At 40.7% G+C, this 16,441-nt stretch overlaps 1 protein-coding gene across 1 annotated transcript in view; it reads left to right on the top strand.

Moving 5' to 3' along the window:
* Positions 1 to 1,219: 1,219 nt before the first annotated feature.
* The window catches only part of mau2 (MAU2 sister chromatid cohesion factor), a 59,137-nt gene continuing 43,915 nt past the window's right edge, over positions 1,220 to 16,441 (top strand). Inside the window, exons 1-3 of the mRNA XM_060846628.1 lie at positions 1,220 to 1,550; positions 12,115 to 12,132; positions 15,427 to 15,492. Coding sequence (XP_060702611.1) covers positions 1,224 to 1,550; positions 12,115 to 12,132; positions 15,427 to 15,492 — 411 coding nt within the window. The 5' untranslated portion in view covers positions 1,220 to 1,223. The remainder of the gene's footprint in view (positions 1,551 to 12,114; positions 12,133 to 15,426; positions 15,493 to 16,441) is intronic.

Genomic DNA, 16,441 nt, shown 5'->3' on the forward strand with positions numbered 1-16,441 from the left:
TTTGAAGGAGGCTTGATGATTTCTTGCAATGAATCTTACATTTTATATCTTCTGGTGCATTGACGTTGAAGTGAGTGAACATGATGTTGTTAACTGATAGTCGAATCAAGTGGGCTTTTTTGTATCTTCGATGTTGTAGAATATTTTGAGTCTAGGTAAGTGGAAAGCACTCTTGACTTGCAGTTTGTAGATGGTGGATAGGCACTGAATACAGCTGGTGCATTACTTGCTACCAAATTTCCAGGAACAGAACTAACATTCTATCTGAAAATTGCAATTTCTTTCTGCATATAGACAAAAAGATTAGTGATTCCCAGAAGTCCAAAGCAAATGCTGTAGTACACTAAATTAAGTCTAACATATGGAGTATGAATTGATTGCAATATAGAAATATGAGTCGGCTATTCAGTCAATTGAGCCACCTCCATCACTCGATTAGATTATGGCTCATCATCTATCACTATGCCACTTTACACCACTATTTCCATATTCTACTATGTGACTTGCCTCTAGAAATCTATCAACTTCTGTCTTGTACAAATTCAATGATTAAGCTTCGACAGGTCTGTGAGGTAAAGAATTCCAAAGATTCAACACCCTCCTCATCTCATTATTAAACTGCCAGCCTGGAAAAATATTGAATTTTGTAAGTTTCATTGTTCTAAATGTTGGACCTGATGATAAAAGTAAAAGCTTCCTAGGAACTTGCAGTTGTGGCAACAATATTTTGCGTTGGGCCAAATGAATATTGTTTTCTTCCGGTTAAAGTCTCCAACCTCATGCAGGATCTAAGCCTCAACACCAAGAGCCACCAAAACCCCGCCCCCAACACGGACAAGACCCGCCCACTCCAAAACCCCCGCCCCTGTCCAGGCCCCGCCCCATTCAGGATCCCACCCACAAGCTAAGGCCCCGCCTCATCAAAATCCAACCCCTTCTCATGTACCACCTCCTTCCTTAGCCCCACCCCCTCCCTCCGAAGAGTAAATACCCAAGTAGTAGGCGGAGTCAGCCCCAGGCCACACCCCGCCTATCAGGTTCCGCCTCCTGCATGTAGGACCCGCCCTTTCGCTGCAGGCACCGCCCCACCGACGCCCCGACCTAACATTCCTGGTCCCGCCCCTATTATCCTCACGCTGTGCCCCGCCCCCGGCAGGCCCCGCCCCACTTCTCGGGCCGGCCCCTCGCTGCCTCCCGCGATGTTTGTGGCGGATGCGGGTAAGATGGCGGCGGTTGGCGCTAGCGGCCCTCAGCAGCAACAGCAGCAGCCGCCGCAGCCCCAAGCGCAGCCCCCGGCCCAGACGCAGTCCCAGCAGCAGCAACCGCCGCCCCAGTACACGGACGCTTGGTACCTGGCGCTGCTGGGCTTCGCCGAGAACTTCCGCACGGCCAGCCCGCCCAAGATCAAGCTGTGTGTGCACTGCCTGCAGGCCGTCTTCCATTTCAAACCGACGCAGCGCATCGAGGCCCGCACCCATCTCCAGCTCGGCAGCGTCCTCTATCACCACACGAAGAACACCGAGCAGGCCCGCTCCCATCTGGAAAAGGCGGTGAGAATCGGGCGGGTGGGATGGCGCTGGGCTGGGGCAAGGAGCTAAGGCTGGGCTTGGGGTGAGGGTTTGGGCCGGTCTCTGAAATCAGGGTCTGGGACACAGAAGTTTCACGATCGGAACCACAATATGTTTTGGGGGGGGGGTCAATAAAATAATCCAAATAACACAAACATTCTCCTACTGTATTGTGTTGGGCAGCACCAACAAAGCGAATGGGTTGAGGGGGGAGAGGGGATTTCTCTTCATACAAAAGTTCATGAAAAGAAGGTCCAACATGAAAATTCATATCATTACAATGCAGTAACAGACGCGGCAGTGAACAGATGAAAGGGTTCGTTGTGGTGGAACCAACAAAACATACTGAAAGCACAGCAGATTAAGCAGAATCTGCAAAGTCTTTGTATCAAAGGGCAGTCACCATTATTATGTAGGCAAATAACTTGGAAATAGTAATGCTGTTGGAAGGTGAATGTTGTTTCGGGACACTGGAAATAATTGTTGTGTCGCAAGGAAAACTAATGTGAATTTTGATATGACTTTTTAAAAAAAAGTTTTAGCCTGGAGAGACAGTAAGTTTGTCTAACAAAAACAAATTACTGCGGATGCTGGAATCTGAAACCAAAAGAGAGAATGCTGGAAAATCTCAGCAGGTCTGGCAGCATCTGTAAGGAGAAAAGAGCTGACGTTGAGTCTAACTGACCCTTTGTCAAAGCTTTGAAATGTCAGCTCTTTTCTCTCCTTACAGATGCTGCCAGACCTGCTGAGATTTGTCTTATAGTTCACTTGGGGATCTTATCTCTTATCCCTTTATCTTGGTTTTAACTTTTGCTGGTTTTTGTTTTAATTATTAGTGTGAAATGTACCTGCAGTGGTGAAAAAAGGCAGAGTTGAAATATGATGCAAGTCAGATTGTCATTCTTCAGATAAAGCTGATTGTTTCTTGTTAGAGTTAAAAATCACAACACCAGGTGATAGTCCAAAGTTTATTTGGAAGCATTACCTTTCGGAGCGCAGCTCCTTCATCAGATAGCTTTGGAAGAGGATCAGAAGACAGAATTTACTGCAAAAGATTACAGTGTTATGCAACTGAAGTGATATTGTTTAATATATCACTTCAGTTGCATAATACTAATTTTTTGGTATAAGTTTTGCATCTAATGATCCTCTTCCACAGCTACCCGAAGTAGGAGTAGCACTCTAAAAGCTATTGCTTCCACATAAACCTGTTGGACTATAACCTGGTGTTGTGTGATCTTTAACTTTGGCTACCCCAATCCAACACCGGCACCTCCACATCATGTTTCTTGTTACACAGACTCCATATGTTTAGACATGTTTGTGGCTCTATTTTCAAACACTTCAAGCATTTCTACAAAAAATTTATATCTGTTTACACATGACTGAGTCGTACAATTGTAGGAACACAAGACGACAAGGCCATTCAGATTATCATGCCATATTGAAAGACTATCCAATTAGTCCCATCCCTTCTTCCCACTGCCCTATCCTCAAAGGTTGGAATATAAATAGAAATTCAAGGAATCGATTCTGCAACCTATTTATTACAGCACGATAAACAAAATGAGGCAATCGGGAACAGTAAGAGTCAGAACCAGGAAGTTAACAATTTGTGTTATGAAAGAGAAAAGGCTGGAAGCACTAGCAAGTCAAGCTAATCAATGTACCTCACCAGGATTTTTAAGATTGATTCTTGCATTGTTTACTTGTTTGTGGGATGTAGGCTTTGCTCACAGGCCCAGATGTATGTTCATCCCTAGGTGCCTTTGTGAAGGTGGTAATAGACAGTCTATTTAAATATTTACAATGCATTTAGTGACTCTGCTTGCAAGTAGTATAGATTTAGAATTCCAAGACCTTGATGTTGTGACAGTAAAGGTGAGGTGCTGTATCCTCAAGTCAGGATGGTGTGTGACGAGAAGGGGAACCTTTGAATGATAATTTTCCCCTGGACTAGCAGCTCTTGTTCTTCAAGGTGAGTGTGGTTTGGATAGTTTCGCTGAAAGAACATTTATGAGTTGCTGCAGTGCATCTTGTGGATGGATCACATTTGTGATTTGCTTGTGGTGGGTGAGGTGCCAAGCTTTTTGACAATTGTTGGAATGGCACTCATCCAGAAAATAGTGCATAGAGTCATAATTATACAGCTTCGGAAACAGACCCTTCGATGCAATTCATCCATACAGGCTAGATATCCTAAATTGATCTAGACCCACTTGCCAGCACTTTGCCCATATCCCTCTAAACCCTTCCCATTTGTGTGCCCATCCAGATACCTTTTAAATATTGTAATTGTAGCCACCTGCTCCACCACCTCTAGCAGCTCATTCCATACACTCTGCATGAAACGATTGCCTCTTAGGTCCTTTTTAAATATTTCCCTCCTTCCCTTAAACCTGTGCCTTATATCTTTGGACTCCCTATCCTGGGAAAAAGGTCTTGGCTATTCACCCGTTCCTTGCCCTTCTTGATTTTATAAACCTCTATAAGGTCACCCCTAAGCCTCTGTCTGACACACCAGTGAAAAAAGCCCTAGCATATTCTTTCTCAGACCGTGTGGTCACTGCCTTTGTCTATCTTTCTTGTTTTGAAAATGCTGTTGTTTTGATCTTCTCCCCTCTTCCTCCCTCTCTGTCTCTCCTCTCTCTTTCTTCCCCCCCCCCCAAAAAAAACAAAGATTCAAAAACAATGCAACAGCACATAAAACAGTAATTGCTGCTTCTGGAATTTGAGGAAATCACGTTCAACATCTAAAATACCTCAATATAGCAGCAGCTCTTACCTCCACAATGTTTTCCTGTCCTCCATCTTGGATTACCCAGAAAGGATTTACAAGGATGTTGTCAGGGTAGGAGGATTTGAGCTGTAGGGAGAGGCTGAATAGACTGGAGTTAATTTCCCTGAGGTATTGGAGGCTGAGGAGTGACCATTTATAGAGGTTTGTAAAACCACAAGAGGCATGGATATGGGAAATAAACAAAGTCTTTGCTGGGGACTTTAGTCCAGAACTAAAGGTCATAGGTTTAGGTTGAGGGGGCAAAATTTTAAAAGGTATCTAAGGGCCAAGTTTTTCATGCAGAGGATGGTGCTTGTATGCAATGAGCTGCCAGAGGAAGTATTGGAGGCTGGTACAAATACAACATTTTAAAAGCATCTGGATGGGTAGGAAGGGTTTAGAGAGATATGGGCAAAGTGCTGGCTTATGGACCTAGATTAGGCGAGGATATCTGGTCGGCATGGACAAATTAGACAGAAAGGTCTGTTTCCGTGCAGTACATCTCTACGACTCTAAGAGGACGCAAATTAAAGTCCAATTACGAGAAAAAGTTTGGTTCAGTATTGATTAGTATTTAATGTTTTGTATTTAACCTATTGTTATAATCAACCCGTTCAGAGATGTTATTACGCACTTCTGTTCTTGCTTTATTCAAAATCAGAGTTAACCTGAGCTCATGTCATGTTTCAGATCCTAATGCACTTTTTGAAAGAAGTGTTTCTTGCATTTTGTCCAACATCCGCATCATGACTAAAGGCAAATTAAATGGACAATGATCTTGTGACAGAATAACATATAATGTTTATCTGCATAACCAATGCAATTTTTAAAATGCATTTAGGGGATGTGGACTTTACTGGCTTGGCCAGTATTTATTGCCCATCCCTATTTACCCCCAAGAACATGGTGAGTGGCATTCCTGATTGTTAAATCTATTTGCTGTAGGTTCACATACAAAGATGTTAAGGAGGGAGTTCCAGGAATTTGATACGGTGACAATGAAAGAACAGTAATATATTTCCAAGTCAGGGTGGCGAATGGCTTGGAGGGGAACTTGCAGGTGGCGGTGTTCCCATATATCTGCTGTCCTTGTTTCTGAAGAAGCTGGTCTTGAGCTTGGAAGATGTTGTGTGATAAGCCTTGGTGAATTTTTGCAGTGCATCTTGTAAATAATACATACTGCTGCTGCTACTGAGCATTAATGCTAGAAGGAGAGAATATCTGTGGATGTGGTGCCATTCGCGTGGTATGCTTTGTTCTGGATGGTGTCAAGCTTCTTTGCTGAAGCTGGATTCATATAGGCAGTTGGGGTGTATTCCATCACACTCTTGAATTTGTTTTGAAATTGGTGGGCAGGTTTTGGGTGAGTCGGAGTGAGTTGCTCGCTACAGGATTCCTAACCTTCAGTCTGCTGTTGAAGCGACAGTTTCTAAATGTTAGTCTTGGACCGTTTCTGGTCAATGGTAATAACCAGAATGTTGGTTTCAAGCAAATTAACACAATGAAGTACTTAGAAACCTTTCACTTCAGTGAGAAGGTGTTATAGAAATGTAAGTACTGTTTCTAGTGCTTCACTAAAACTGTATGTTCATCATTCTGCAACTGTACTTTGCCAAATTGTGGCAGATCTTCATCACAGTCAAAGTTCTGAAGCTAGTGGTGTGAAATATTTTCCTAGCTCTTAACCAATAGCAGGCATGGCTGAAGCAAACTGATATTTTTAAAATACAGCAAAATGGATAAAAGCCTGTGTGGAAGAGTTGAAACATAGCAGAAGTAAGCAATGAGAGCACAGACCAGGACCTATACCAATAGTTGTCATTTTACAAGGAATGGAGAAACCAGCTAAGGATTGTGATTCCGATGTTGGGAGAGGTCTGAGTGGGAATTGAAAAGAAACTTGAACGTTTGCTGTCTCATGCTAAAAGGGATGAACTGAATATTTTCTTCCCTGCTGTCTACCTCACGGTATTGCTCACTATTATTATAGCCAGTGGGATACGGTTCTATAGCAGCAATGACCTTCCAATGCTATATCTCTGTATGTCAGCTGCGACATTACGCTATTTGACATTGATGGAGTCAGAGTAGAGGAGCAGATTTTAAATAATAACTTCCCTGGTGAAAATACATGAATGGGTATTTCCCTCAGAGGACAATCTGGTGTGGGCACCCTGGCTGATCTATCTTCCTTCTTATTATGGAGCAGTGAGATTATTTGTGATATTTCATAGTGTCTGGTTGAGATTGATGTTTCAGCTAAGGATCAGCTCCTGATCTGAACAGCTCAGTGTTAGACTGTGCAATATACTTATTTGTTAAGGCCTTGGAGTGGAGTTTTTAATTTAATTTCCAGTGTTTCGACAGTGAGTGTATGTTTTGATGTGAGCAGAGCTGTTTTCACAGGCTCATCAGCAAATGTGTAATTTGAATTTAGTTTCCATTTATGGTTATGTGCTGCTTTCAGTTTGTGGTTTAAATGTTCAGATGTAAAGTTGCTGTTACAAACAATACACTACTTTGTTTAGCTGTTGATGAATATTGCAATGATGCTGGTTACATTGATGTACTGTTGTGACAGCTGGAAGAATGGTCTATCACAGTATGCATATGTGTGCAATATGCAATTTCAGAAGTGATAAATGATATCTGTTGCCTGGCAATTAACAATTTGAGTCAAGTCCTCATGTCCATATCATGCACGGTGGAATGGTGCCACCTAGTTACAATCCAGATGCTAGGAGTACAATATAGTTTTTCAAACTTCTTTATAAGCTTTGTCCGCAAAAGGGATGATGTTTGACGGCTAAAAAATGAGAGCCTTCAAAGTTTTTTTTGTACCTGTTTTGGTTGTTGCAATTTTAAAGATGTCTTATAGTGCGCTAATTACTTCACTGATTGAAAACTAACGTGTTGCCTGCTCCCTAGCTACTTTTAGATTTGCATTGAGAATTTTTATGCTCTCTTGAGAGAAAACCTTTTCAGGCAAAATATGGAGTGATTTGCGGACTGTATTTTTTTTAAAAATAATTGATTTGCACTCCAGATGTGGTGTTTCCTTAAAGATTCCAGTTTTGTTGCCCTTGAACTGCTGAGTTCTTGTGTTGATGGTGCTCCTGCACTTAACAAATTCTAATATGTTGATCCAGTGACCAAGGAATGGCATTCTAGTCAAGATTCCCTTTTCAGCCAACACCAGATGTTTACCATTCATCTACTGGTGTTCTTGTGATCTTGCTGTGTGAGAGATTGATGTCATGTCATCAAACTAACAGCAGTTGTATCAGTTGAGAGATGAAGTAGTGCAGGTGGTTAGAGAAGCCAACAGCTCGTTCATGCCACAGAGTGACATTGGAGTGAATGAGCTTGTTAGGCCTTGACCTAATTGGGTATCCAATTTTAAAGCTAGTCATTAAAAATATAAGGAATAAAACAGAGAAAAAACTGAAAATATACTCTTAAAACTTGCTCTGTCTTTTATTTCTTTACGTCTGTATGTGCCTGCCAATGTTTTCAGCCATCCTATTTTTGCTTTTCAATGAGAAGATATCGTATTACCTAGAATTCAACGCAGGAATAATTTAGGGCTTTTGATCCTGGATAAGTGTACAGTAGTGATCTTGTTACATCCTTTAGGTTTTAGATGAAGTGTATATTCCATGACTTTGCTCAGCTCCATTTTGAGAACTTTGCACCAATGGTCTCATTTTGCATCCCAATTTTAATCATTCAATAATTCACAAGTGTTACAGTGCAGGAGGAGGCCAGTGTGCCATTATGTCTTCACCACCTCTTCAAATGTGTGTCAAGACTTAATGCCATTCTTCTGCCTTTTTCCTGTCCCTTTGCACATTAGATTGGTGGCTATTACACCATAAATTCTTTACCTCTCTCCCCTTTCAGACATTATTTAAAACATAAGCCTTTGATCAAGCTTTTGACTGCCTGTGCTGATATCTTTTTGTGGATCAGTGTTGAATTTGTTTCATGGTCAAGCAGGAAATACTTTGAGGAATTTTTACTGTACTAAAGGTTCTGTGTAAGCAAGTTGTTTAATCTATATTAATTCCTATACTTCTGATTTGGTGTTAGAGTCAGGGATTCTGAAGGCCCTGTGGGCAGAGTGAAACTATATGTTCATGTCAGGTTTGCTCAACTTGTGAACAAATATTAAACAAGATGCGACTCTACTGATTGGAATTTAGAAGAATGAGAGGTGCTTTCACGAAGCATATAGGTTTCTTAAGGGGCTTGACAGGGTAAATGCTGAGAGGTTATTTCCCCTCATGAAAATTCTAGGACCGGAGGACGCAGTCTCAGAATTAAGGGGTGCCAATTTAAGAGAGTTAAGGAGGTAGTTCTTTGAGTCATAGAATCATACAGCACAGAAACAGACCCTTCGATCCAACCAGTCCATGCTGAATATAATCCCAAACTAAACTAGTCCCGCCTACATGCACCTGGCCCATATACCTCCAAAGTTTTCATATTCATGTATCTATTCAAATATGTTTTAAACGTTGTAATTGTTCCCGCATTCACCCTTTCTCAGGCTGTTCATTCCACATGAGAACCATCCTCTGTGTAAAAACATTTGCCTCATGTCTTTTTTTAAAAATCTCCTGTCACGTTAAACCTGAAATCTATCATCCTGGACGAAAGACAACTCCCATTAACTCGATCTATACCTCTCATTATTTTATAAACTTCTTTCAGATCGTCTCTCAACCTCCTTCTATGCTCCAGTGAAAAAATATCTCATTCAATCCAGCCTTTCATTATAACTCAATCCTTCCATACCCGGCAGCATCCTGGTAAACCTCTTCTGGACCCTCTCCAGCTTGATATCCTTCCTACAACTGGGTGGCCAGAACTGGACACAGTATTCCAGAAGAGCCCTCACCAATGTCCTGTACAACCTCAACATGACTTCTCAACTCCTGTACTCAAAGGACTGAACAACGAAGGCAAGCATGCGGAACCTCTTTTGAACCACCCTGTCTCTATTTAAAGGAAGCTTCAAAGGATTGTGTGCCTGAAATCTGAGGTCCCTCTTTACAACACTACCCAAGGCTCTACTATTAATTGTATAAGCCCTACTCCAGTTTGTTGAACCAAAATTCAATACGTTGCATTTGTCCAGTTTGAGCCATCTGCCATTTTTCAGCCTGTTGACTGTTTTTGGAACTCCTTGCCACAGAGTTGTGGCAGCAGAGGCCTTGTGTATACTTAAGGCTGAGATCAATTCTTGATCAGTAAGGGGATCAAGGGTTAGGGGATAGGGCAGGGAAGTGGATGTGAGGAATGTTGGATCAGCCACGATCCTTTTGAATAGTGGACCAGACTTAATGTGCCTATTCCTGTTCTTATTTCATGTGGTCAAAGACTGCAAGTTCATAGCCTCTTGAAAGTGGAGTCGCAGGTAGATAAGATAGTGAAGAAGGCGTTGGGTATGCTCTCCTTTATTGGTCAGAGTATTATGTACATGTGTTGGGAGGTTGTACATGCTGTGGCTGTATGGGACATTGGTTAGGCCACTTTCGAATATTGTGTGCAATTCTGGTCTCCTTCCTATTGGAAGGATGTTGTGAAACTTGAAAAAGTTCAGAAAAGATTTACAAGGATGTTGTCAGGGTTGGAGGATTTGAGCTATACGGAGAGGTTGAATAGGTCAGGGCTTTCTTACTTGGAGCGTCGAAGCTGAGAGGTGACCTTATAGAAGAATGTAAAATCATGAGGGCCATGGATAGCATAAAGAGACAAAGTCTCTTACCTGGGGTCAGGGAGTCCAGAAGTAGAGGGCATAGGTTTAGGGTGAGAGGGGAAAGATGTGAGCGAGACCTACGGGGCAATTTTTCATGCAGAGGGTGGTACATGTTTGGAATGTGCTGCCAGTGGGAGTGGTGGAGGCTGGTACGATTGAACATTTAAAAGGCAGTTGGGAATATGAATAGGAAGGGTTTGGAGGGATATGGGGCAGGTGCTGGCAGGTGGGACTAGATTGGGTTGGGATATCTGGTCGGCATGGACGAGTTGGATCGAAGGGTCTGTTTCCAGGCTGTACATCTCTATGACTCTATAAGTCATTTGTTCTGTTATGTTTGTGTATGTTCTCTACTAAACCAGTTCACCTAGTCTCCTGCTTGTCTTTATGCAGTAGCCTTGCAAATTTTTGTTTGCAAATAATTATCCAATTCAGATTTGAAGGCTTTAATTGAATTTGTCTTGACCACATCGTCAGACAGTGCATTCCAGATCCTAACCAGTAACAACTTTTTTTTCCTCCTGTTACCATGCTACTTTTGTCAATCACATAAAATTGGTTCCCTCTGGTTTGTCAATCCTTCTGATAAAGCAAGCAGTCTTAGTTCTGCCTGTAGATCTCATAATTTTGAAAACTTCTCGCAAAGCACTTAAATCTTCTCCTCCAGGTGGTGCTTCCATCTGTGTGACTTATCCTTGCAGCCATTCTTGTGTATTTTTCTTGAACTGTCTCTAGTTCTATCATCCTTCATTAAGTGTCTCTGTACTTCATTGGAGGCCAAACCAATATGCTATAAAGTTGTATTGTAACTGTCTTTGTTTTGTTTTCTAACCACGTTAAAAAAGTCCAGATCCTGTCTGCTTTATAAGACATTTTCCCAACTGCACCTTCCATTATATGTTCAGATATATCCTCAGGACCTTCTGTTCCTGCACTCTTTTTAGAATTGTATCATTTATATGTTCTCTTTTTTTTGCCTACCAAAATTAATCATTTCATACTAATGTATTCCATTTATTGCTTACTCCAATGTAAACCATTGATTTGTTAACATTTGTGCATTGTGGCAACATCAGTAATATTAAAACTGTTACTGTAGAGGACAATACCTAATCAAACACTTTGACTCTGAGTTCGCCAATTCCTTTTAAATTGTTCAGTGAAGTTTGTGACTTTTCATTGTACTGAGCCTTGGGTTCAATAATATAAACTTGCTGCAATGAGGAAGGTTATTTAGCCTATCATGTCCGTGCTGAATCTTCAAAGCGCAGATGCATTTTAATCCCACAGTTTGTCCAGAACCTTGTAAATTCCTCATCCTCAAATGTCTGCCCAACCCTCTTTGAGAATTATTATGGAAACAGATTTCGCTCACGTTTTGGAGAAATCTTTCCTGATTCTGAGTAAACCTTTTCTCCTTACTTCTGTTTTGGAGCTTCTGCCAATGATTTTAACTCCTTGCTTGGTTATTAAAGCACTCAATAAGAAGATTGTATTTCTCTACTTAATCTGTTAAAGCTTAATGTCTTGAAAACATTGGGCCACGCCTTGATCTTGTGTGTTTTGATGAGATCATCCTACCTCTTCCAACCTTGCTTGTGTTTGAAGCTCATTCCTGCTAACACCCCACAGGAAAGTTGTAATGTCCAGAATTTCTAGCTCTTGGATCAAGATGAAACCGTCATGATTGTTCTAGTGTGCAGTGTGCAATCCAAACCAAGTTGGCATGCAGGCCATCAGCAGGGCTGTAAAAGAATCTAAGGTCCAAATGCCAAGTTCCAGGACCTAAATTTTTAAATAAGGAGATAAATTGGGAAATAATGATTCAGAGGTAACAAGATTAGATTTTTCAATTGATGTTGATAATGGAAAGTTGTATTTATGAGAAGAGAAATGATAGAAGGTGAATAGAATTATTTGTGGAGATGGGTTTGGTACTCATGATTTTAACTCGGTTTAACATAATAAAAGTGACTAATTGACTTTTTTTCACTTTCTTTCAGTGGTTAATATCCCAACAAGTATCCTTTTATTGTAAACACAAAGTACATGTCAACATCTACCAGCAAATTTCAGCGGTTTGTATGAAGCGTTAGATTCTTTCATAATTATTCTCCTGTTTTGCTTTTTCGCTGATCAACTGTTGATATTTTCTGAATGTGATGATTTAACAGGTAGTTTAAGTATTACAGTGCAGTGTGATGTCCTGTCTATTGGTGCTCATGATCCACAAAATACATTCTGTATACTGAAAGCTCTGGTTATTTGATGGAATTACCCCAACTATGGCTATCTGAATACCCACACATATCTAATTGAATCTGAAACCTTGTGCAAACAACAGAGTGACAAGTGTTCATGAACAAATCTTGTCATTTTATTGTACAGAATTTGAGTATTGCTGATAAACTGTATTTTGTTGAAGCTTTTGGACGAGCCTTCATCAAGACAATTTTCAAGTATATCAGTTTAATAGGAAAAGAACAAGAGGAGAATGTTGATTTATTGGCAAGTGGACTCCAGTAGGCACGTGCCATGAAGCATGCCACTGCCAAGCTTTGTTTAAATTTAAAGCAGGCAAGTTGAATCAAATAGGTCAAGGCATTACCCTGGTAAATGAATTGCATAATAGCTGTCACTTTTTTCTTGAGTTCAAACAATAACAATGTGTGCAAGTATTAATTCAGACTGTATGAATGACAAGGAGCTGACAATTAATGTGTCTTCCGGTACACACAGGTGCGCCACATTGTGAGCCCAACCTGCAATCTTAAATTGGTTGTCAGCATAATTCTTCACACACTCCAGATTATTTAACAAATGTCTGATTGTGGAATCACATCTAACATTGGTCAGTGTTTGGTTTTGAGTTTTACAATTGCTTGTTAGTTGGGTACAGTCAGTACCTTACATGTTGTGAACAACTGAAGAGGTATGCTGTTTGTTACAATCTGCCAATCTTTGGGGCATATGGCTAATATAGCACTGAAATTGCATACTACATTACTCACTTGTGAGATATCACAGAATGTCTACTTGGCTTGATGGCCGCATTCTGTGAAGGGAAAATACCACTCGTTGTTACTGCATAGCAGTGGCATGAAGCGTCTAGCTTCACCTGTTGCTTAAAGCTTTCAGGTACCTTACCCTTCCAGATTGTTGAAGGTGGACTGGACACTTCAGGACCAGAAATGACAGCCTTAGGCCTACTCATGGGTTTGAATAATATATGGAAAGAAATAGTTGCAAGTTCTCAGTTTGCTAGTTCAGTTTTATGAAATGACCGTATCCCCTGCAGTATTAACTTTTAGTAGGAAATGTTATCTCTTTCTAAGACTTTGTGCTCTCGTTTTTAAAATTTAATTTTGTAAACTGCTTTCCATTTCTTTGTGCTTGCTTCAATATATCCTGCCACGTGTCCTTCCTGATTTATAGAGTATCTGATCTGTTCTCAGGCCACACTATTCAAGTGCTTCATTTGTCATGTTCCTTTTGCTATCCTAATCAGAAGATCTCCAGTAATGCCACTGTTTCTGGACTCACCTAAAGATTTATCTCTGCCCATTCTTATCCCTCAAAGACATGCTGAATGAAACATATTCTCAGCAAACATGATATCAACGTGCCTGTGTACATTAATTGTACCCAGCACTACTTATCCATGACTTGTCCAGACTGTTGAACTGCCCAAGTTGACACACAGCTCATTCAATATGAATGAAAAATTTATCTGGTAAAAACATTTGGAAGAAACCACTGTTTTTGTCCTAACTCTAAAAACCATATTCTATAGATGTATTCATTTTCCTTCCTGATCTAGGACAAATGTTCGGCACAACATCGTGGGCCGAAGGGCCTGTTCTGTGCTGTATTGTTCGATGTTCTATGTTCTATCTCATTCTCAGACTAAAACAGGTAGTTTGCATTCTGTTTAATTCTAATTTCAATTTTCTTTCCATTATAAAGATTACTTATGTTCACTTCTGCAGCACTGCTCATCTCTGCCCTCCCTTAGTTAATCTACTGCTAAAATTCTTGTTGGTACATTTTGTCCCTAGCATTGGTAATTTCAATGCTTTCTTGGCCTTGCTCTCACTTGATTTGTTATAGACATGTGCATCTAAGTACAGTGAAAAGCTTTGTTTTGTAAGCAGTACAGACAGATCATAGCAAACAAGGACATACAGATTATGGGGCGCTTAGACCGAGTGAGGCATACAAGGTTACAGCTGCACACAAAGTGCACAAAGCAAGATCAACATTATTTGAAGTTAGAGAGGTCCATTCGGCAGTCTAATTAGAGCAGGGAAGAAGCTGTTCTTGAACTGTTAGTCAGTGTGTTCAAGTTTGAGATTGAAAGAGAGCATTACCAGGGTGGGAGGGGTCTTTGATGATGTTGGCAGCCTTTCCATAACAACGAGAACTGTACTGTCCATAACTGTCTCATCCAAATTAATGCTATCTAGTAGATCACATTCACCCATTGCCCATCTTCACTGACTTAACACTGACACTCAGTTCCCCATTGCCTTTAATTTGAAACATGCACCATCTGGTATAAATTCTTTCACTGTGTTATCTGTCCCAATCTCTGTAACCTCCATCCCTCCACAATTATTCCTTCCTCTGACGCTGTCAAACAGCCTCTCTTCCCCTCTTCAATTCACAAACATGTCCTCAGTTACCCAAGCCCATAGTCTGAAATTCCTTCTCTAAATGGCTCAATCTCTGTACCACCTTACCATTCTTTAAAATTGTCCTTAAAACTAATCCCTTCACCTAAACTGTTGGTGACTTATCCTTTTAGTTTGGCAGTTAACAGGAGCTTCCAGCCAGCAGGTCTCATTCTTCCATTGTGGCCATCCTGCAGGCCTTATGCTGCCAGCATGGACAGCTGCACTGAGGTAATCTTACACTGAAGCAAATTGCAGTGTCTCAAATCTGTTCATTTCAGGCAACAGTATTGGAGGCACCAGCAAAGGAAATGATTGATGATTTGAATCTGACATGCACGTAAACTGATCATTGACCTATTGTGGTGTTTAGAATTTCTTATTTAGTTGCTCCTAAGAGTTGGACAACAACCTGCTGAATTGTTGAAATGTCAATGACCTGCTTTCTTTGAGATTGCGCAACAGACAGATTTTTGAAGAAAACACATGCAGAAGAATGTTGTACTGTTCTTGCATTTGATCCTACTCTTCTTGTCCTTTCAGTTAAAGATGCTATCTTTTTGGAGTAATGAAGAGAGGGATTAGAATTGCTTTGTTTTCCACCTGTTTGCAAATGGTTAGCCCTTGACCTGAATGTATTAGATTCCACAGTTTGAAGATATCAAATTTGAAGCTGCCAGTCTTTTGTCAGAGTTATATTGCCACCAGGTAAGCCCTTTGATTTTTCATTCAAGTTTTGGAAATCAATTCTCTTTCAATTTCCTACAATCTGTACTGCAAGGATATGTCTCAGCACCTCATAAGGAGAGTAAGCTTGATAAAATGTGCAATCTGAATCAAATAGAATGCTGTTTACAATTTGAGATGGTACCGACAGGGTCGAATTTAATAGGTAGAGTTGGAAAGGGGGTGTCCTGTTTTCTCTGACATGTTACCACTAATAATGCTGGTTACTTTTTAAAAAGTCTCATTTTGAGTTTTGATGTAATCAAAGTTGATGAAAGAATTTTTAAAAAACTATATTAAGCTTTAACTTTTTCTGAAAAAGTATAAAATTCAGAATGCCATCTAGAGTTTGAAGCTCCAATGAATGTGGATTTTTGCTGGAGGTTTGGCCTGTGGGCAACATACTATGCATTTTCAGGGGTTGGGGTCTGGAACCAATGCAGGAAATTATGGCCGAGTTATCTGAACCTCTGTGGTAGGGGCGATATAGCATCGTTGAAGTCACCACATGTGCTGACTTAAAAAGAAGTTAGGTGAAACTTTCCAATATGGATTTCAAAAGGCTGAATCATACTGAACAAATCTTATTGAATATGAAATGGAGAACAGATTTGCTAAATGGGAAGGAAAATAAAGTGGGTATATGTAGAAGATCATTATCGAGTCTTTTACAATCTGGGAGATTTAGAGAAGATTATGGGTCTTTTTGAAAGTAGGTGTGACAAGTTACATTGAAATTTGGTTAGGAGGGGGCAAATCTAAATTGAGATCATCTTTGAGTAGCTAGACAGTGGAAGGTTTGGGGGGGCGGGGGGGGAGAGATGGTGGAGGTCAGTGAGAAAAAGAGATTGATGTCCAGAGTTTTGCTCCAGGAGCTACTTCTGTTCATTGCATCAGACCAAAAAAAACTTCAACGGAAGAGAGCTAAAAT

Source organism: Hemiscyllium ocellatum, chromosome 28 (genome assembly GCF_020745735.1).
Source record: "Hemiscyllium ocellatum isolate sHemOce1 chromosome 28, sHemOce1.pat.X.cur, whole genome shotgun sequence".
Lineage (NCBI taxonomy): Eukaryota > Metazoa > Chordata > Chondrichthyes > Orectolobiformes > Hemiscylliidae > Hemiscyllium > Hemiscyllium ocellatum.